Here is a 21,279-nt window from a genome sequence, read left to right on the forward strand (position 1 = left end):
ACCAAAACTACAAATATTGATTGTGGTTAAATAGAATAAACTTTTATTTAAAATGCATCTTTCAGTGAGTTGATAAGAGCAGATTTCTCTTTCCCATTGACTTCGGTTTGGTGGCTCTGGGAAGAGCTCCCTGGTCAGGTTCTGGGTGGGTGGGAGAGTTCAGACTTTGTCTTGTAGAAGAGCAATTTGTTACTGGAGGTGGGTGCAAAGGAGAACAAGTTCTCCAGCAGATTTATTTTAGAAAATGGGAACACATATTTATGAAAACTGATCCCCTTAAAACTTGGCCCTGTGCACACACCCCTGGGAATGTTTCCATGTCTCACGAGGGGTATGCAAAAACTATGAGCTACTGAATAGAGACGTAACTTGGCTTCTCATTCTTCAAAATTAGGGTCCAGAATTCTGTAAATGTGGGTCTGAACACCTTTGAAATTCTGACAGTTACATTTCCAACTCCCCTGAGACTGAGCTCCACATCCTGATACATACAAGGTAAGCCAGTAACTCAGATTACTTCCAGATCTCTGCAAGCATGTGACTGTTAGGAGGGACATAATCATTGGCAAGCAGCAGCCTAGAAAACATGGTTATTTGTCCATTTCATGGAAGCACCATCATTGTCTCCTGATGGTTCTCAGCTGCAGACCATCAGGTGGCAGCAGAGAACACAGAGCTGGGGTGCCGGGGAGCTGGGGAGCCGGGCCGGTGGCGGTGAACGAGGTGGGACTCAGATGGTCCCAGGAGCCTCAGAGTGGAAAGGAGGAGGTGCGGATAAGTAGATGAGAGGACTGGACCAAGGTTAGGGTGCATGTTTGTGCTATCAGAGAAAAAAACAAAAGGGAAATGTGGAGACAAAGTACGGATCTCAGGAGGAGATAGAAAATATTGAGAGTGCACCTTCAGTGTTCAGAATGCAATTGAGGGAATGAGGAAGGGAAGAATTCAGGGGAATCAGAAGGTAGAGATGGGCTTGGGTGGCCTCTGGGAGATCTGGTTATCTGTACTCTTCCTGGGGCAGATCAAGGTCTGGCTCCCCCTGAGGCCTGTGATCCACCTCAGGGGCAGGTGGCCAGGGGTTTTCTGGAGGCTGGGGTCCTGCTGGCCAGGGATCATCAGGCCAGGGAGTGTGAGGCGGATCAGTTCTAGGAGGCTCAGGTGGCCAGACTCCAGATTCAGGCAGGTCTCTCCAGGGACGATTAGAGCCTGGAGGTGGAGGGTCCTCAAAGAGAGGGGGTGCTCCTGGCCAGGGGTCACCAGGGATTGGGGCACCCTGAGGCAATGTTGGGGAGCCCTCCTCCTGTCCACCCTCTGTAGGTGGGGGAGAGAGGTGGTCTCCACTGCCTGAGATGCCTATAGAGGAGGAAGGAAAAAGGCAAAGAGTAGTGAGGGCCAGATCCAGCCCCCAGCCAGCTACAGACCCAGGTAGCACAGCCTGTCTGGGATGGAACACAGCGTGAGCTGAGCCAACAGACCTCCGAAGTAACTCTCAAAGAGCTCTCCACACACTCACTTTTCTTAAAATAATATAAAGACACTGTCCTGAGCCATTAACTTGAACTTTAAACTGAGAGGACCCCCAAATAAGCTCTTTCCAACTGTGATTGGGTCATCCCACTGGTACAGCCCCTATGCTGGTCTGCAGCCCCCAAATGGTCTACATGTTGGCCCTATGTGGCACCTCATGACCTCCCCCCTCCTTCACACAGACCTCAGCTCCACACATCTGAATTCTGACCTAAATGGCCACATGGAGCTACCTCCCATCCAGTAAGACATGTACTCTGAGCTACATGCACTTCCCGTGTCCCTTTAGTTCTTCCCATCATGCAAGTTCCCAGAGTCTCCTCCACCCCTATGCATCCAGTTCACCCCCCTCCTTCTTAGTGGTCACCCTCTTCTCATCTTGACCCTCCCGCATCACCCCAAATTGCACCCTGGCCTCTATTCCCAGCCCACCTCTAGAGTACAGGCAAAGGATCAGGATCCCCAGTAGCCTCCAGTCGAGCATGATGGCTGTCTCCTGGCCCCTAAAGTCAGGGGTGGGCTGAGCCTGGGTGCCTGGGAACCACAACAGGCTTTATAGGGAATTAGGGAGAGGAGGAGGCCAATCTCTGGGGAGGAGCCAGCCCAGTGACACAAGGAATCCCATTAGAACCAAACTGGTCAAACATGTTTGGAAGGTCATAGCTGATGTGTAACCTCTGAGGTTGGCATCCCTTATTTTAGTCCCCAGCTCAGGGCCCAGCCGACCCAGCTCTGTGGATGACCTAGACCTTTGTTACCCCACGTTTTCACATCCTGCTTGTACACACCCTGCAGCAATCAATGCCTGCTTGTCATCTCTGTAATCACAGGGACTTCCACCCTTCATTCCTCGAAGCCACTGGAAGCCAAGGAATGGGAGCAACCAGGCATGGGGAAGCACTTTAATTACAGAGCTGGGGCAGGACACCAGGGAGCAGGGTAGGTCCTTTTCAACGCCTGGGATGCAACCAAGAGGGTCTCAGTTAGTACAGAGCCTCCCCCACTCCTATGCCCCACTTTGAGCCCTCCTCCTTGAAATTCCTTGAAATTCTCCCCCCACCCCAACCCAGGACCCATTTGTGCCTCTCTCCAGCAGGGGACCTCTGAGGAATTTCATCCAGGAACCACCTGGGCTCCTGCCAGTGAGGAAACATGAGGACATCCTGATTCCTTCTCCCCAACTCAGAGCTGGTTCCATCAGTCATGGGCCCAGAGCCTCAGAAAAAGGCCGCTTCACTACCATCATCCCAGCATCTTCCTCCTCCCGCCTCTGAACCCCCTGTACCCTCCTTGTGCTTCTCCAGCCCATCCCCGCATCCTTGGCTCCAACTCTGCCTACCTCCTCCCTGCCCTTATCCTTTAGGTCTCAGTCAAGGCATCTAAGTCTCTCAGAAATCCTGCTAGAATTTTCCCTCAGGAAGGAAAATTCCTCTGCCTTCAGGACTAATGAACCTCTCAGAAGTAGTATGTCCAAAACAGAACTCACTTCTTCCCCAAGTTGTTCCCCATCTCTTCTCTCCCCAGCAGTAAGGGACACCACTGTCCCTCAGTGGCTTACCTCCAAGATGTCAAAACACCCCACCTCCATGCTGGAGCATCTCTCCCAGCCTCCCCCACACCCACAGCTTTCATCTTATCCACACCCACAATCTTGTCCCCCCACAGCCAGCCAACAGGGCTCTTAGAAAGGTAAACCAAATTGTGTGGCTGCTTCCCTGTTTAAAAAGTCCTGAGGGCCCTGGTCAGGTAGCTCAGCTGATTAGAGCATTATCCCAATACTCTAAGACCGTGGGTCTGATCCCTGGTCAGGGCACAAAACCAAGTGTGTAAGTGGAACAACAGACTGACATTTCTCTCTCTCCCTTCTCTCTCCAAAATCAGTAATTTTTTTTTTTTTTAAGGTACTGACAGGCCTTCTCTTAACGCAGACTAAGTGCTCCTGCCCTGCCCTGCAGTGCCCTCTTCTTCTGGCCCTGCCTGTGGCCTGAAGGGACTCCTCCCAGTGGCAGCAAAGCCTGCTCCTTTCTACTCAGGTCTCAGCACAATGTCCCCTCCTCAGAGGCATTTCCTGTCCCCTCACCTAATGCTGCCCCAGCCCACAGCCAGCCTCTGTCTCATCACTGTTCTTTATAGTCTCCTCACAGCATTTGTTTGAAATGCTCCACTGTTCTTTAAGCGCTTGTCCACCATCTGCCACTCCCACTGAGCGTCAGCACGTGGAGCAGTGACCTGCCTGTCAAGCCCCCACCGGGGCCCCTGAGCTTGGACACTGCCTCGCTCAAGATTGCTGTTGAATGTTTTATCTTCCTCACTCTGGCACTGATTACCTTCTAGAGGTAAAGAGTTTTAAACTAGAAAATAAAGAAAACCTGAAGCTTCTCAAAAAACTTCCCAAGCAACCTAGGAAAGGGGTTTTGAAAAAGGTACCACACCTAGAGAAAGAGCTGTGTATGGGAGTGCCTCTCACATTTCCTAGAGAGATGGCTGCACAGAAAAGTCCCTTGTGTTACCAGAGACAACATGGCCAGGCAATAGCTCCTACTGTAGTCATCTTTATTGAGGCACAGAATTCACAGACACCTTGGTGGCTGGTGAACCAAGGAGTGAGGGTTTGTGAACCCCACAAACCTCACCCCACTTCTCCATGTTCCTCCTGGCCCCCTGGGCCTCCCAGAGCTCCCAGGTGCTCCCAGCACCCAACTGCTCAGTGGTGGACAGAAGCAGAAGAGTTCTGGTTGTCTCCTTGAGAAATAGCCTCCTCTTTGGAAATGGCCTCACTCAGGCCCTGCAGGTCATCAAGCAGGACACAGAGGGATCCTGAGAAAGAAGACCCCAAAGGACAGGAGCCAGACAAGAGAAGGTCATCATGGTTACGTGCACAAGAACAGGGCTGCCACAGCATGGGAGGGTTATGAGGGAGGAGGTTCTCTGGTTCAAAGCAGGCATGAATAAAGGAGGCTGAGGACCTCCCAGGGCCACAGAGAACAAGGCTCATGCATTCATGTCTGGGGCAGAGGTTCCAGAAGTGCCTCCCACCTGTCCCTTCCTACTTAGACCATTACCTTTTATGGTCTTCCTGGGGGGGAGTGCAGCTGCTGGAAGTCCACGTACTGAAGACACTACCAGCCTGGGGCTAGACTGCACAGACTTCCCCTTATCCCGGGAAGGATGAGATGCCAACAGCCGCTGCTGCTTGTAACGGGAGAGGAGACCCTCCTGCTGCAAGGTGGCCTGGGAAGGAGAGGATTAAATACCACCTAGCCAGGGTAGAGCCTCCCCATACCCTTTCCACACCTCTACTCCCCAACCAGCCCCCAGCCCCTTCGTCCCCTACCAGCAGGAGATTCTTGTCCCTCTCCAGCTCTTGCAGGCGCTGGGTCAGCCGCAGCCCCTCCTCTTTCCGGGCCTCCTCCTGCAGGCGCCTAAGCTCCTGGTCCCGCTCCTTTTCTCTGGTGGCTCTGCGCTGGATTTGGCGCAGGGAAACCACTATGCGGAACCGGGGCACAGAGGGGAGAGGTGTGAGGCAGCCCAGAGGCAGCAAGACACCATGAAAACAAGGCTGGAATGATGGGCAGGACCACTGGGTCCTGGCTCTGTGTCTGTCCCTTCTGCACAGTGGGAGAGGCAGCTGCTGCTCTAAGACCCTATGAGTCTGTGAACCCACAGCTCCTTCCCCATCCCAACCTTCCCAGAGTCCCTTAGGGGAAATCTGGATAGGGACTGGGTATTAGATTTTGTGCAATTCATGTTCATATTCTTAAAGGGTGACAATGGTACTGTGGTTATAGAAAATTGTTCTCTTTGCAGTAGATGAAGGTCAACAGTCATGATGTTTGTAATTTAAGTAATTCCCCAGAAATGTGTATTTCGATGTGTGCGTACAGAGAAAGAACAAGTGTGGCAAAAGGTGAGTGAGCGGCATGGGTGTTCATCACACGATTCTTTTCATTTGCTATGTGTTTGAAATTTTTCCTAATAAAGAGTTGGAGGTGCCCTGGCTGGTGTGCTTCAGTGGATTGAGCACTGGCCTATGAACTGAAAGGTTACCGGTTCAATTCCCTGTCAGGGCACATGCCTCGGTGTCCTTGGTTGGGGGCATGCGAGAGGCAACCGATGTTCCTCTCCCTTTTTCCCTTCTTTCCCCTCTTTCAAAAAATAAATAAAATCCTTAAAGAGAGAGAGAGAGAAAGAGTTGGAGGTAATCAATGGTGGGAGATGTTAGATGGCAGTTGCCTTTGTGGAGGGGAGTGACTAGGAGCTGTTCCGAGGCTGGTCACTTGGTCTCGGTGCTGACAACCTGTGTGTTTGCCACCTGAGAATTCAGCTGTGCTTATTCCCCAGTAACTTTATCACCTGCATACTTCACAGAAAGCTTTACAGAAAGTTTCTAAAATAACCTATGTCTCCACACTTCTTGGTCCACCCTGGCAAACCTCACCGGCCTTGGCATGCTCCCTCCGAGCGTCATTCAGTCTCCTTTCTGTTTCTGAGAGCTGTTCTCGCAGCCGGGATTCCACTTCGGTCACCTTCTCTTGCAGAGCTGGGGTGAAGGCGTACATGGGGTGTGTGGGGAAGCCATGGCTCATGTCCCTACCCCTACACACCCATCTCCCCTCCTGCACACCTTGCCCGTAGACTTCCTGCTGCTGGGTCAGCTCCTGCCGCAGACTGGCAGCTTCCTCCATGCTCTCCTGCTGGCCCTGGCGAGCTGTTTCCAGCTGCAGCCCCACACTGGCCAGGGACTCCTGGGTCTGCCGCAGCTCTTGCTCCAGCTGCTGGGCCACTGAACTCAGCTGCTGCCTCTCTGCCTCCCCTGGGAAGGGGTGGGCTCACACAGGCCTCTCCAAGTCCTAGACCCCAGCTCTTCCCTCCTCCTCTCCATCCCCAGTGTACCTGACTCAGGCCCCTGCTGAAGCTCAGGGACCCCTGGGCCAGGCGTACCTTGCTCCCGGGCTCGGCCCACCTCTTGCTGGATGATGTGGGCACTCAGCTGCAGTTCTGCATCCAGGCGATTCCGTTCTTCCCGCAGCTGCTCCAACTCAAGGCTCACATCCTCGGCTGGTGGGGGCGGTGGGCAGCTGAGACAGAATGAGGGAAGTCACCCAGCTGGCCGACCCTTACACCCCATCCTTTCTCAGTCCTGTTTGTTTTGGGTCCCAGCAACCAACACCTGAAAGCCCCACCACCAACATCCAATCCACCTCCAAGTGCCCCAAACATCACCTGTCCTGGCGCAGCTGAGCAAGGGTCAGTTTTCGAGCCATCAGGCCTGGGGGAGAAAAAGGCAGACAGCAACAGAGAAGAGTGTGTACAGGAAAAGGGAGACGGAGTAAAGGAAAAAGGGAGGCACGGACTGATGAGAAGGCAGGAGGATGGATATGGGCAACAGAGCTGGTGGGGCAGGGCATGGCTGGTCTGGCAGTTGCCTACCCACCCCGAATGGTGTGAACCTTGCGGACAGCATAGCTGACTCGGCTGCTGAGGCTGGGCAGCCGGGTTGTGGCCCGCTCCACCTCGGCCATGGTGTTCTGGAGCCAGGTCTGAAAGCTGGACAAGGTACAAGGCCACTGACCCTTCAACCCCGTGTCATTCCCCAAAGGACTTGACCTGCCTCTATCCTGTCCTGCAATGAAGGTCGGGGCAGCAGGGAAGGGAAATTGGAGCCAGGAAAAAAAAGCTGCAGCCAAGTTGTGTCAGGCTCTCAAGCCAATAAAACAGGTAAACTTGAGGCTTAAGCCCTCCAGTGCTTGTCAGATAAAAATGATGCAATTGCTCATTAGAAAAGCACAGCTATTCCTGGTCCCCAAGTCTATAGTAAGCTTTTCCTCTGGGTCCCAGCAGTACAAACAGTCATGAGGTTCATGGGACACACCTTATGGGACTTTCTAAGGGACCCTTGCCCAAAGACAGCATTAAGTGACTGGGTGTCTATGCGTAAGAGATCAGTGAAGGCCAGGTGCCCCAGGTGGGACTGACATGGCCCCCTCAGGTAGGAGGCATGGCGTCCAGGGACAGGGCTGGAACTCCCCAGGGAAGCCAAGTCTTTGCGAACAGAAAAACAAACAGAAACAAAGGCAGAAGGTTGTATCCCAACAACACAGCAGAGACCACTTCTACCTGAAAACTGTTTGGGTGATTCCAACACCTTCTGTGGCTCTTATTAAAGCCATGTTCTGATAAGGCCTCCAAGCCATCTAAAGACTATCTAACAAACCTGGTAACAGGCCAAACTTGGGGTGTTTTAATGCCTCGTGGACATGTTGGCAATTAGCTATTAGCAAGATCCATTTCAGTGATGTCCTGGTTCTAAAAGAAAACACTGTCCACACATGCCTTTCCGTTCTCCTACAGGTAGGAGGCATATGCAATGGACTGCACCTGGGTGGTTCACTGTAACTAGACTAATTCCATGCATGTTTGAAAACTTTTCTTATTTTTTAAAGTTCAATTAGTCCCTAAGGTACAATCCACCAGAAAGGAATGGTGAACAAGGCCCACATTACCCCACAGTTTTGTTATGGGATCCATCAAGAAGAGCCGAGGTTTAACAGGAAACATAGAGCACAGGTGACAAGCCAGCAGAGTGCTAGTGCTCCACGCAGACCAGGTACCGCAATGTTCAAGGCAAGGAGGACTGGTACCCAGTACCAAAAAGCTTGTGCTTCTCCTTACAGGTCTTTCTAAAGCTTATATAAGGAGTTGGGAAGGAAACACCGAGGAACTTGGTGTGAGACACAGGCTTACAATTAAGAAGGAAACCATCATACATTTTAGATGGACTCTCTGGAAGCCAATAGTGTACAGATTTAAAATACATAGATAAGTTTTTTCCACCAATCAGGGCATGCCTGTACAATTTTAAAGAAAAAGACCAAGTATCCCGGAAGACTGTGAAGGTGGGATCCTCCCAGTGCTCTATTTAGCTCAAGCTGTTGCTGGACTAAATGCAGGAGGATGCATTGCCTCACCTCCAGCCAAACACGCAGTGGCAGTCACAAGAGACCCTGGTATCAATGTGGAGAGGGGTACACCAGAAAAAACAAACACAGGAACTTTTACAGGGCTAAATACCTCCAGCCCTGCATCCTCCAATGGACAGCTTTCCAGCCACTCTTGCTTGAGGCTCTTAAACTCCAACATCTCTGGGAGGCTAGAGAAGCAGAAATCCTACCCACCCACCCCTATCCCAGGCACCTGCTGACAGTGTTGGCCACAAGCTTCAGTTGCTCCTCAGCTGTGGCTGTCTGCTGCTGCGCCCGGCACCAGGCCTCCTGGGCACGGTTCAGCTCCATCTGCAGGGCCTAGGAGGGAGGTGATAAAGAAAAGGGTCCTTTCCCTGGGACCCTGACCCATGGACCTGGGGCTTCTCTGGCCTCCCTTGGCTCCTGCCTGCTGCATAAACGGACAGGACACTGACCTTGGTGCCCATCTGCTCCACCTCCAACTGTGCAGCTTTGTCCTCCAGGGAGCGCTGCAGGATGGCCTGTTCCTGACTCTGGGCTGAAGTTCTTTCCTGCAGCTCTGCCACCTGGGAGAGGGGAGGAAAAAGGCAGGGCACTGGGAATGAAGGGGTACATGAAGAGGTCCCTGAAAAAACACCATGCAGAGAGACAAGAAGCTTGGGCTCCTAGGCATGGAGACTGAATCTAGGTTTCCTTCCAAAAGCATGTTCCACATTCCCACACCTTGAGGACCTGCCCATGCCACCTCCTCAGAGAAGTAGTTCCTCACCATCCTAAGGCCACCCTCCAGTCTCTGCCACATGTTCAGTCACCCTTTTCTTCACAGCACACATAATTACTTGACATTACCTAATTATATGCTTGTCTGCTCCAGAATCTAAGGTCTATCTTTGCTCAGGGCTGTTCCCAGCATGTAGTAGCCACTCAGTACACTGGCTGAAGAAATGCTACCCCATATGTGATGAGCAAGTTGGGAGGAAGAACATGGAAAGGAAGGTGCCAAGCAACCTGTCCCTTCAGATGCTCCACACACACTCTGTGCTCCAGCTCCTGGGCCTTCAGCTGCACCATGAGGGCAAACACCTTCTCCCGCCAGCGCTTCAGCAGGGACTGGACCTTCCTGGGAAACTCAGGCTCCAGGGAATCTGAACGCTGAACCTGGGGAGCAGAGGAAACAGAGACACCGTAGGCTCCTGGTGGAGCAGAGGAAGGAGATCACATCTTGGTTTCTCTGTGCTAAGCAGGCAACAGGAGCCACAGCAGGAAGAGGGGTGTGTGCAGGGAGGGAAGCTCTCGGCAGGGTCACACCCTCTCACCCTCCTACCCACAGGGAGGCACCCAGCAAAGGCCCTACCTTCCTGATGAGCTCTTCCTCCTGCATAGACAAGATGTGGGTGAGGCTCTGCACGCGCACCTGCAGCAGCTCCACTGTCCTGTGTAGGCCATCCCGGTCCTCCTGCAAATGCTGCCGGCAGGACAGGGCAGAGAGTGACCTCTCTGTACCCATTCTCTCCTGGGGCACCCCCTCCAGGCCCTGAGGCCTCCCATTCCACCCCTGCCCCACCCTGGTCTCCACAAGATGCACCCTGCACTCTCACCTGCACAGTCTCTAGGAGGTCCTGTCGCTCTGACTCCCATGTCTGACTGTGGACCTCAGGGGGAACTTGTTCCCCAAAGTATCTCCTTAGGTTCTCAACCAAGGTCACCTGAACCTCCAAGTCTTCTTGGGTCTTGCTAGGATTAGGGAAGAAATAGGGTAGCCATCAGTGGGGCACCTTGTAGACCTGACCCACCCAACTGCTGGCCCCCCGTTGGGCCAACCCACCCACTTACCTCAGCTGCTTCCGCAGCAGCTCAGCCTCCCTCTGGGCCACAGCCAGCTCCTTGGCTTCCACTGCCCTCCTGGTTTCCAGACTGTTCAGAGACGTCTCCAAGCCTTCAGCTTTGTTGGCCAGACTGGAAAGAGCCTCCTGGTGAGCCCGTGTCAAGGAGGATAGCTGCAGAGAGAGGGGGCTCAGCAGGGGCCAGCTCACCCCCACATCTGGGCTTTCCAAATCTCCCCAAACTTTGGCCTTAGTGTCCCCTAAGGTCACTTCCTGTGCCCTTAGACAACAGCCCAACACATCACCCAACAGTACACAGCAAGTGGAGACTGTCCCTGGAGACTTACTCCCCCATCACACTCCAACTCATCAGCAGTTCCTGTTAGGTCTTCCCCCAAATCACATCTTCACTTCTCTATGCCTCCTGCCATCAACCTGAGGTAGACCACCCTCACCTCTGGCCTGGACAACAGCAACAACCTCCTGATCAGTCTTTCGAAACTCTCAGTGGCTCACCATGGTATTCCAAGCAAAACCCTGCTTCTCCCCATGGCCTGCGAAGCGCCCCCCGCACCCTCCGCCATGCCTTGGCCTCTGCCCACTTCTCTGAGCCCATCTGCTGTGGCTCTCCTGGTTCCTCCTTGGGAAGGCCTCCCACAACCTTCCAATCCCAACCACCACTGCTCCATCCTGCCACCTGTTCCTGTCCTTCCAGCACGTATTGTCATTTGAGAAGACCTTGTTATCTACCACAGCCCAATCAAAAGGAAGCTCTAGGAAGGCAGAAGTCACATCCTTTTCTTGTTGCATCTCTTACTGGTGTCAGGGTCACTGAGTCATGGGACAGACTGAAGAGGAAACATGGCTGTCCTCATCTCCTGTCTGTCCCTCTTCCCCCCATTTCCATACCACAGCCAGTGATCTTTTTGGACATAAATCGCAATTTGATCATGCCATTTCCCTTTAAACCTTTTACTGGTTACTCATTGTTCTTACGATAATGTTTCGAATGGATCCCCAAAGCTGCGCAGGCCACACCACCATCTAGAATTGCTCAGCTCCTGCATTCAAGTCCCTCCGCCTGCCTCCTGTCCCACATGCTGCCTGGTGTCACCTCAGCTCCCACTGCCAACCCACATGCCTCACCAGCAACTTCTATTCAGCACAAGTGTCAACTTCTTTTTTTTAATATATTTTATTCATTATGCTATTACAGTTGTCCCAATTTTTTCTCCCCTTTATCCCCTTCTGCTCTGCACCCTCCCTCCCTCCAGCACTGTCCTCACCTTAGTTCACATACATGGATCGTACATATAAGTTCTTTTACTTCTCCATTTCCTGTACTATTCTTAACCTCCCCTATTTTGTACCTACCAATTATGCTTCTTATTCCCTGTACCTTTTCTCCCATTCTCTCCCCTCCCCCTCCCTGCTGATAACCCTCCATGTGATCTTCATTTCTGTGATTCTGTTCCTGTTCTAGTTGTTTCCTTAGTTTGTTTTTGTTTTTGCTTTTTAGGTTCAATTGTTGATAGTTGTGAGTTTGCTGTCACTTTACTGTTCATAGTTTTGATCTTCTTCTTTTTCTTAGATAAGTCCCTTTAACATTTCATACAATAAGGGGTTGGTGATGAACTTCTTTAACTTCACCTTACCTGGGAAGCACTTTATCTCTGCCCTTCGATTCTAAATGATAGCTTTGATGGACAGAGTAATCTTGGATGTAGAGGTCCTTGCCTTTCATGACTTTGAATACTTCTTTCCAGCACCTTCTTGCCTGCAAGGTTTCTTTTGAGAAATCAGCTAATAGTCTTATGGAAATTACTTTGTAGGTAACTCTTTTTTTCTCTTGTTGCTTTTAAGATTCTCTCCTTATCTTTAATCTTTGGCATTTTAATTATGATGTCTTGGTATGACCCTCTTTGGGTCCAACTTCTTTGGGGCTCTCTGGCTTCCTGGACTTGCATATCTATTTCCTTTACCAGATTGGGGAAGTTTTCCTTCATTATTTTTTCAAATAGGTTTTCAATTTCTTGCCCTCCCTCTTATCCTTCTGGCACTCCTTTGATTCAGATGTTGGAACACTTAAAGTTGTCCCAGAGGTTCCTAAGCCTCTCTTCATTTTTTTGGATTTTTGTTTCTTCATTTTGTTCTGATTGAATGTTTATTTCTTCCTTTTGTTCCAAATCATCGATCTGAGTCCTTATTTCCTTCCCTTTACTGTTGGTTCACTGTATATTTTTATTTCACTTTACATAGCCTTCACTTCTTCTATTTTGTGACCATACTCAATTATTTCTGTGAGCATCCTGATTACAAGTGTTTTGAACTGTGCATCTGATAGGTTGGCTATCTTCTCATTGTTTAGTTCTTTTTCTGGAATTTTGATCTGTACTTTCATTTGGGCCATATTTCTTTGTCTTGGCACACCTGTTATGTTGAAAGGGGCAAAGCCTTAGGTATTCACCAGGGCAACCCACTTCACTGTATTGTGGCGCTGTACATGGGGGAGAGGTCAAAGAGGGAACAATGCCACTTGCCAGCTTGCTTGGCTCTCAGCAGGCTTTCAGTCACTTCCTCTGTTACCCACAAGCAAATTGGGTATTTCTGGTATGATTCCCAGGTGGATGAGTTTGTGTACTCTCTAGGACCCCATGGGTCCCTCCAATAGACTCTCCTGTGAGACCAGGAGTATCTCCTACCTCCACAACCCCCATAGGTTTTTACAGCCAGAGGTTTTGAGGCTTTATTTCCCTGTGCTGGAACCCTGGGCTGCATGCTCTGTCTCTCCTCCCAGTTTATCTGCACAAGAATGTGGGGTTGCCCGGTCCACCAGCCGCCACCTTGCTGTGTGTCCTCTCCACACTGGCTGCCCATCTCCACCCCTTCCACCAGTCTGGATGAATGTTTCTTCTTTAACTTCTTGGTCATCAGACTTCCATACAGTTCAATTTTCTGGCAGTTTTGGTTGTTTTTCATTTTTAAGTTGGTTGTTGTCCTTCTTCTGGTTGTGCAACGAAGCAAAGCATATCTACCTATGCCTCCATCTTGCCCGTAAGTCCTCAACTTCTTACCATTAAGCATCTTTCACGAATCTAAAGTCCATTTATATTTTTCTTTTAACTATGTCCTTTGTTTATTTTCTGACTGGATTGCTGACTTCGCCTTATCAGTTTCTAGGCCACACATTACATAGTTGGATATTAGCCTCTTCCTGTGATATGAGCTATATTCTTCCCTAGTTTGTCATTTATCCTTTTATTTTTATCATTCCTAAGTATAGCATTGTAAAGTCAACATACCAATCTTTTCCTTAGTGGCTCTGGACTTTGATTCATATGCAAAGACCTTCTCCATTCAAAGTTACAAGGAATTCACCCAAGTTTTCTTCCAGTATCTTTATGGTTTCATTTCTCAACATGTTGATACTGACTTTCCTAACTCCCCTACCAACTTAAGGCTCTCTTGTCTTTCTTCCTGGCACTTCTCCCAATTGCAGGCAATTACTTAGGATGAAAATAGCGTTGAATGTGTGTCCCCTACTAGGCTGTCCGTTGCACTCACAAGGGCAGGGACTCAGAGACCTGGCTCCTATCTTAGCAATAAAAGAATAACGTTCCCAGGCCACCTTAGGACCACTTTCTCCAAGTGCTGCCAGATGAATTGGGTATCCAGAGTGAAGTAGGAAGACAGACTACTTTCTACTACAAGGGGAAGGAGGGTTTCGGGTAGTGCGTCCTGGGATCAAGAGCAATCTGAGGCCCTGGCTGGTGTGGCTCAGTGGATTGAGTGCCGGCCTGTGAACCAAAGGGTCGCCGATTCAATTCCCAGTCAGGGTACATGCCTGGGTCATGGGCCAGGCTCCCAGTAGGGTGCACGCAAGAGGTAACCATGCACTGATGTTTCTCTCCCTCTCTCTTTCTCCCTCCCTTCCTCTCTCTCTAAAAATAAATAAAATCTTTAAAAAAAAAAAAAAAAAAAGGGCAATCTGAGTACAACCAAACACCAAGGTCTCCCTCCTTTCAGATCACGTTTTTTCAACTTCATCCAACATTTTCTCATCACTCCACTGCTCATGGAGGCCTTTTCTTCAATATGTGCTCTCTGCAGGGAAGCCACTGCCCAGTTCCCCTCTGTGAAGCCAAGCCCTTTCCACTGCCACATTTTACCTTCTCCTTGTGCAGCCTCTGAACCTCCTCCAGCTGCCGCTGGCTCTCTTCTTCCAGGTTCTTCCGGACAACCTCAGCCCCAGCCAAGGCAGCACGCAGGCCCTCTGCCTCAGCTTGGCCAGCCTTCTCCGCCCGTGCCAGAGCCTCCAGCTCCACAGCCTGGGCCTCCAGCCTCATCTTCTGCTGCAGTGAGGTCTCCCGCAGGACCCGGATCTCTTCCTCGAACCGCCGTAGCTCCTGCAGCTGCCGAGAGATCAGCTCAGCCTGCTGGCTTAAGGCCTGTGACCCCTGTAGCTCCACGGACCTTGAAAGACAGGTTAGCACAGGTGAGACCTGTCTCTGGGACTAGGAAGGTGGCCATAGGCATGACAGAGACAGAGATAAAGCTGGGCCATGGGGATCTCTGCATTTCCATCTCCACTGTCATTCCTCGAGGCCCCACTAAGCATATTAGGCCTGGTGTCTGGGCTCACAGGACCTAAAGCCTAGCTGAGATCATGGAACATGGCTCTCTATAAAGAGCTACATACAGACTAATGTCTTAACAGCAAATGTGCACATCATTAGGACATACATTCTGAAATGAAGAGGTTGGAAGTACATGCAGAGACTTCTGAATTCTGATTTAAGGGCAAGAAGTTGAGGAAATATTGGAAAAGAAAGCTCAAGGCTTCCAGTATACAGCGAGGCCAGGTGCTGGCTGAAAGCATTCATTGAGTGTTAGGCATAATATATGAGATGTCTGAGAGGACATTATGTCAATAAATTAATAGTCCCAGCCTTTAGAGAACAGTCTTACTAGTGTCATATTAAGTTTAAAGCAGCTTATAACACAGCTCTTGGCACAGCTCCCTCACTGAGGCCCAGAACCACTGGATTTTTAAAGCAGGGAACTGTAACCTACATAAAGTAAGCAACTGGCCAAAGGACCTGTAGCTGGCAGACAAACTAGAAATAGAGCCTCTGTCTCCTGACACCCACTCCAGTGCTCCCTTTTCATCACCACATTCCTTCCTCTTTCATGAGGTCCACCCATAATCCCACTCTAGAACACAATGGCACAATGACATGCCAGTACATCAGGGAAAAGACACACAGGAAACACCAAGGATAAGTTTTGCAGACAATATATCAACAAATAGCACAGCCGGCTCCAACAGCATGTACTCAGAATAAGTCCACACTAGCATAGTACATGACTCTCATTTGAATGTCTTCATCTTGCCTTGTTATGATCAGCTGCTGGTCAATTTGTCTCTCCCCTTAGGATTTTAAATTCCTTGATATTTGGGTTTCTCCTATTTTTTTTTTTTTATTCCTGTCCCCAGAGTCTAGCATGCTCTTATTAGCATTTATGCATTGTAGGTACTAATACTTACTATAGGAAAATGAACAAATTATGGGACTAAGGTCTGAAATAGGGTAGGGAATCTATTTCAGTAAAGAAGGGTCACTGGCAAGCAAGCCTGAAAAAACAGTGACAGTAGACCCTACCTGCCTCTCTGCCCTGGCTCCTGTCCATCACCAGAAACATCCTGTTCCCACATGACCACTTGAGGTCTCTGGTTGTCTGGCCGCCTCTCTGAGACTTCGCGATGGGCCAGGGGTTGGACCACAGGAATGTCTAAGACCCAGCTGGGAGCCATTCTTGGAAAGGTTGGAAGGGGCCGAGATTGGAAGTGGGATGGGGGAATGAGCCCAGTAGAACCTGAGGAATCACAAGGAAAACAATGATCACTTTCTCAGTGAAAGACAATCACCAGTCCCCTTGCCAGGTCCCACAGACCTGAAGGTCGAAACATCTCCACATTACTTGAAGTCTCTAGATTCTGTGTCCATCCATCTATGTTCCCCTGGACAATAGGAGAAACAAGGGCAATTCAACTTTCAGGTCACATTCCAAAGATAAAGCCCCTAAAGTAACAAAGTCATAATCCTCAAATAACAGTCAGGTCCACCAGATTCTAAATTCCTCTTTTCCTACTTCCCAAAAGAAGTAGCAAATACCCAAAGATCACTGCTTGACCCAACCTGGTTCCTGACAGAACCATGGCAATAACCATGAGGTGGGAGGGAATTTACTGAAACAGGCTGAGAGGGTGCTGCTAGGCTTTACTCCAACTTTTAGGTCTGGGCAAAGCCTTTACTCTCCTCAAATGTCTAGTCTTTGCCATTCCTGGTCACAGGTGAGAAAGGAGATAGGCAGTGCAGGAGCAGCGAGCCCAGTCTCCAGCGTCCCCTCCATGTCTTGGGGAAGTCCACCCACACACCACGAAGCCAAGACTCCTGGGTCACTCTCTATTAATGCACTGGCCCAAGGCCCGGCGCCAGATGGACAAAGCCCCTGTTAGGCAGGACGGCTGCCCCAGGACCTCTGGGCATCCAGGATACCTAGATCCCTGGGCAGAAAAGCCAGCTTTCTGCCACCTCTTCCAAATCCTTCCAGCAATTTCCTCTCAGTTTCCGTCTATCTGTTCAGCTTCCATTCCTGTCGCCCACCTCCCCTCTCTCCAGAGGGCTCTTCAAAGTCTCCCACTCTTCCACCCAAATTTACCTATTTCCCCCCAGTTAGGGATCCCTCCCCTGCTACATCCTAATCTGCTTTCCCCCCGCCTCCCCGAAGGCATTACTCTTCTCCCTCACTCACTCTCACCCTCATCTCGGCTCAACAGCATGTTCTCGCCCAACCGCACTCAAGCGGTTCTCGGCCCTCCACTCCCAGGACACCCCAGTCTTCACCTTGCGGGACCCTGAGCTCTAAAGCTGTTCGGACCACTTCCTCCGTTCCTTTCACCTGGCTCCTGGCCCCCTCTTCCCGTGAACCCCGGAACCCACGCCTGCACCCCCTCTCTGCCCCTTCCCGCCCCAACCGACACCTCCCGAACCACCCCTCACCGAGTACGAGCGAGCACCCTACGCCCTTTGGTCACACCCCTTACACTTAGCACCCGGCCGGCATTCACCCCTGACTGCGCCTGCGCAAGGCAGAGCGGGCCCGCTGGCGGCAGCTCAGAAAGCACGTTTCATACCGGAAGAGAGAAGAGCAGAGCTACACGCAGGCGCAGTACTGTCTAAAGCGGGGTCCAATTACCGCATTAGGTATCTCCGCGCTCTGGCGGCTCCTCCCAACTCCGGGAACCCGGGAAAACTTGTGAACTAATCAGAAAAGGTGGAAGGCGGGACATAGAGGACTCTGGCCAATGGAACGGAGGAAGCCACAGGAGCTGACCAACCAGAAACGGTATAGGGCGCGGGCTCGCCAGCACGAGGTTATGACCCAGGATTTCCGAAGGCGGGGTCGGGGCTGCCCGCGCAGAGACGGTGCCCCTTCCTGGCCCGGTTTCCTGGCTGTCAAAACAGCCGCGGAGCGCCGGCCCGGGCCAGAGCCCGAGGGTCCCGGACGCCGTACAGGCCAGCAGTGCTGGAAGAGACCACTCCGAGACTGCACCACGCGGTACATCCGACACTGGGCTGGGCGGGCAGGGAGTAGGCACGGTTTTCCTTGCATGGTCTTGGGTAGCTCTCTTTTATCCCATTCAGAGAATCCGGGCACCTGGGGTTTAGGTCCAGTTTTTTGGAGAACATAGGGGCCCGTTTGAAGAGCATAGGCACTTTCTTTTGGGGGGGCGGGGTGTGACTAACTAGTTATGAGTGAGGGAGGGGTTGGCCCCAAGAGCAAGGCGTGGGCGAGCAGGATGGCTGGCTACTCTATTAGGATAAGCATGTCTGACAGGAACAAGCTTTTCTCCAAATTACATTGAGGTGACAAGTTAGTCTTGCACAGAAGTAGGAGCTCCCCCCATATACAACTACAGTTTGCAGTTTCCCAGAAGCTGCCTAATGGTATGTTGCCTTGCACAGATTGAAGACTCCTGGAATATTTTGCAGCCTGAGGATCCGGTTCATCCAAGGTGCCATAGGACGTATTCATTTTTGCACTGCCTCAGAACCTTCCCTAAATTTTTCAGCTTTGAAGCTTCTTGACAGCCAATTTTGCACTGCATGCCTAGGATCCTTGAACTCTGAATTTGCACTGCTCAGGGACTGTGCTTCAAAGTTAAAATTGCACAAAGCATAGCTCAAATTTGCATCAGACGTAAAGTGAACCTAGGCCACCGTGCATGGCTCAGGAGTGGCAAAGGTGATGAATCCCTGAAGTGGACGAGGTGGTGTGGAGTGGGCACTGCCCATGCTGCCCTGCTTCCAGCTGCTGCGCATAGGGGGCGGTGGGGGCAGCGACCTCTATACTTTCCACCCTCCAAACGGGGCTGGCTGCACCTACCGCTTGGGCTGCAGGGCCGACCTATGTGATGTGGCCCTGCGGCCCCAACAGGAGCCCGGCCTCATCTCTGGAGTCCATGCGGAGCTGCATGCTGAGCTCCAGGGTGATGACTGGAGAGTCAGCCTGGAGGACCATAGCAGCCAAGGTGAGCAGTAAGCAGCAGTTCAGGACCTGCCTCCTGAACTCTCTATCAGGTTTGATGTGCAAGGTAGTCCAGACCTCAGTCTTTCCACCAGAAGCATGCAGTGTCAGCTCTCTACAGCTCTGACTTGCTGGTCCCCATTTAGCTCATACCGGGGCTGGGAAGTTGTTCGGGGGCTGGGAAGTTGTTCAGGGCCTGGAGCAGCATCAGGGAAATAGCAGTGGGGATGTTCTGTGGCCATTGGGGGACCCAAGCTCAGGCCTGACTCAGTTTCCAGACCTTTGCTGAGGCACCTTGTTCCTGTTAGGGTATGTTGAAATGTGTTTGAATAATATGGATATGTGTCTTACTCCCTGATGCAGAGGTGGTCACTCTCAGCCTCAGGCCTTTGACTTCACTTTTCTGGGTCTGTTTCCTTTGAAGTAAAATGGAAGACTTTATAAGGTCTGTTTGGGAAGTGTGTGGGGATTAGACAACAACAGTTTCCAGTACTCATTTACTATTGAACCAGGCACTGTTTTAAGTGCATGGAATATCCCTACTTTACAGACAAGGAAATGATCACAGAATGGTCACAGAACTGGTAGGTGGTAGAGTCAGGATTGGAACCCAGAGTCTGAGCTATGCTGGGTTGGAACTGGATTAGTGAGCATTACTGAGAACTGGACCTCAGATAATGGAAGGATGGGTCTGTTCCCTCTATATGTTCTGTGGGAAGGCATGAGCTTAATATCTGATGTCACCTGCTGAGGAACTTAGAATGTGAGAATTTGATGACAGGTGTCATGTTCTTAATGTTCCCCAGAAAATCAGACAGGGCTGGATATCTTCACTCCTAAATGGTCATTTGCTTTTGTCATTCCCTGTATCTGTCTGGTGCCCCACTATCAACAGGGACTTTAGTCAACAATGTCCGACTCCCAAGGGGTCACAGGCTGGAATTGAGTGATGGTGACCTTCTGACCTTTGGCCCAGAAGGGCCCCCAGGAACCAGGCCCTCAGAGTTCTACTTCATGTTTCAGCAAGTCCGAGTAAAACCTCAAGATTTCGCTGCCATTACCTTCCCACGGTCTATGGGAGAAGAGGGAATTGAGGCTGGTTTCCAGCCCATTCTGCCCCCAAAGGGGGCTCCACAGCGCCCCCTCATCACCCTATCTCCTGCACCAAAAGCCACGCTGATCCTCAACTCTATAGGCAGCCTCAGCAAGCTACAGCCCCAGCCCCTCACCTTCTCCAGGACTGGGGGTGGGCCACAGAGCCTGGCTCTTTGCACTCCCCATGTGGAAGGGGGGATCACCCCTTCTGCCCCAAACCCAAGAAATCGGAGGAAGTCTGCTCACCGAGTGCTGGCAGAATTGGATGATGAGAGAGAGGCTCCTGCAAGCCCCCGACCAGTCCTTCGAGAGCCCAGGAAGAAACTCTGTGTAGAGAAGACCCCACTGACATCCAGTGGGTAAGTGGAGATGGGTGTCTCAATATTTCACTGCTTTCATTCCTTTTTAGAACCTCAGGTTGGGAGGTGGCCCCCGGCTGGTGATGGAGATAGGGGGGGTTGGACAGAACAGATGTTAGAATGGCAAGACTTGGGTTAGCTCTACTAACCAGGTTCACCATTAGTCAGGTGAATCTATCTGGGTTCACTCCATTATCCAGGTAAAGTTCTAGGCTTCTCCAACAGGTTTTCAGTGACCCTGGCTTTTGTCACTCTCTTCAGAAATCAACATTGGCATCCTCTGAAGCACCCAGTGAAGCCCCTTGGTGCTGCCTACCCCAAGAAACAGTGTCCTGGGTTCAGTGTGATAGATATGACATCTTATTCCATGTAGCCTGTATTGGCTACAGCATCCAGGCTGCCAGGAAGGCTGACTTCAGGTGCCTAGGGTGTCACACGGGCACCTAGACCTAACGCCTACCACCAAGGGGCCAGAAGACAGAGCTGGTACTCCAGGCCATGGGGGGACACAATGGAATGCCAGTAGGTCCTAAGAAGTGCCTCCTTCCCTTTCCTCCCCAGGAGGGAATGACTACAGAGCAGGGGTCCGTTGCTGTGGATTCAAGGTCTGAAACAGGCCCTCATGGCAAAGGTGACAGAAGAGATTATTTCCTGCCAAAGACAATTCTGCCTTCAGGAAGTTGCCAGTGAGCTGGAAATTCCCACTGTTCCCAGTTGTAGATCCTGGCATGGACCCTAAAAGATTTGTGATCAGAGCACTCAGCTGCAGCAACCATCCATGCCTGGGAATATGTAAACCGCAGACCTGAACAAGTGAGTCCTTAACTTGGATGACACCACCTAAGGCATTCTGGGCAAACCTAGGGCACAGCCCCCAAACTAATCCTACCACTTGACCATGTTTGTGGCCTGGCTTTTCAG

General features: G+C 51.1%; 3 protein-coding genes across 8 annotated transcripts; 1 reads left to right on the forward strand and 2 right to left on the reverse strand.

The window, feature by feature from the left end:
* Positions 1–997: 997 nt before the first annotated feature.
* On the reverse strand, positions 998–2,877 carry PSORS1C2 (psoriasis susceptibility 1 candidate 2). Its single transcript, XM_054568675.1, has 3 exons — positions 2,842–2,877; positions 1,960–2,062; positions 998–1,353 (listed from the first exon to the last, which is right to left on the reverse strand). The coding sequence occupies exons 1-3, from the start codon at positions 2,842–2,844 to the stop codon at positions 998–1,000; spliced, it is 462 nt and encodes a 153-aa protein (XP_054424650.1). The 5' UTR covers positions 2,845–2,877.
* Positions 2,878–4,071: 1,194 nt separating this feature from the next.
* CCHCR1 (coiled-coil alpha-helical rod protein 1) lies at positions 4,072–17,530 on the reverse strand. Of its 6 annotated transcripts, none has more exons than XM_054569056.1 (18): positions 17,377–17,530; positions 16,268–16,334; positions 15,976–16,189; positions 14,482–14,785; positions 10,323–10,486; positions 10,088–10,223; positions 9,844–9,954; positions 9,525–9,647; positions 8,945–9,055; positions 8,722–8,828; positions 6,962–7,074; positions 6,751–6,796; positions 6,469–6,605; positions 6,152–6,340; positions 5,966–6,067; positions 4,862–5,013; positions 4,590–4,758; positions 4,072–4,344 (listed from the first exon to the last, which is right to left on the reverse strand). In XM_054569056.1, exons 2-18 carry the CDS (start codon positions 16,281–16,283, stop codon positions 4,232–4,234), a joined length of 2,307 nt encoding a protein of 768 aa, XP_054425031.1. In that variant the 5' UTR covers positions 16,284–16,334; positions 17,377–17,530; the 3' UTR covers positions 4,072–4,231. The 6 variants fall into 6 exon arrangements, with proteins under 6 accessions (XP_054425031.1, XP_054425029.1, XP_054425030.1 ...); XM_054569054.1 differs by having other exon boundaries at positions 9,498–9,647; XM_054569055.1 differs by having other exon boundaries at positions 9,498–9,647; positions 17,445–17,528.
* A 239-nt stretch (positions 17,531–17,769) lies between these two features.
* On the forward strand, positions 17,770–21,279 carry TCF19 (transcription factor 19). The gene is made up of 4 exons (XM_054568676.1): positions 17,770–17,935; positions 18,343–18,908; positions 19,800–20,358; positions 20,920–21,279. Exons 2-4 carry the CDS (start codon positions 18,671–18,673, stop codon positions 20,927–20,929), a joined length of 807 nt encoding a protein of 268 aa, XP_054424651.1. The 5' UTR covers positions 17,770–17,935; positions 18,343–18,670; the 3' UTR covers positions 20,930–21,279.

The sequence above is a fragment of the Pteronotus mesoamericanus genome, unplaced genomic scaffold (genome assembly GCF_021234165.1).
Source record: "Pteronotus mesoamericanus isolate MK-2021 breed Mesoamerican mustached bat unplaced genomic scaffold, CSHL_Meso_final contig_20, whole genome shotgun sequence".
NCBI lineage: Eukaryota > Metazoa > Chordata > Mammalia > Chiroptera > Mormoopidae > Pteronotus > Pteronotus mesoamericanus.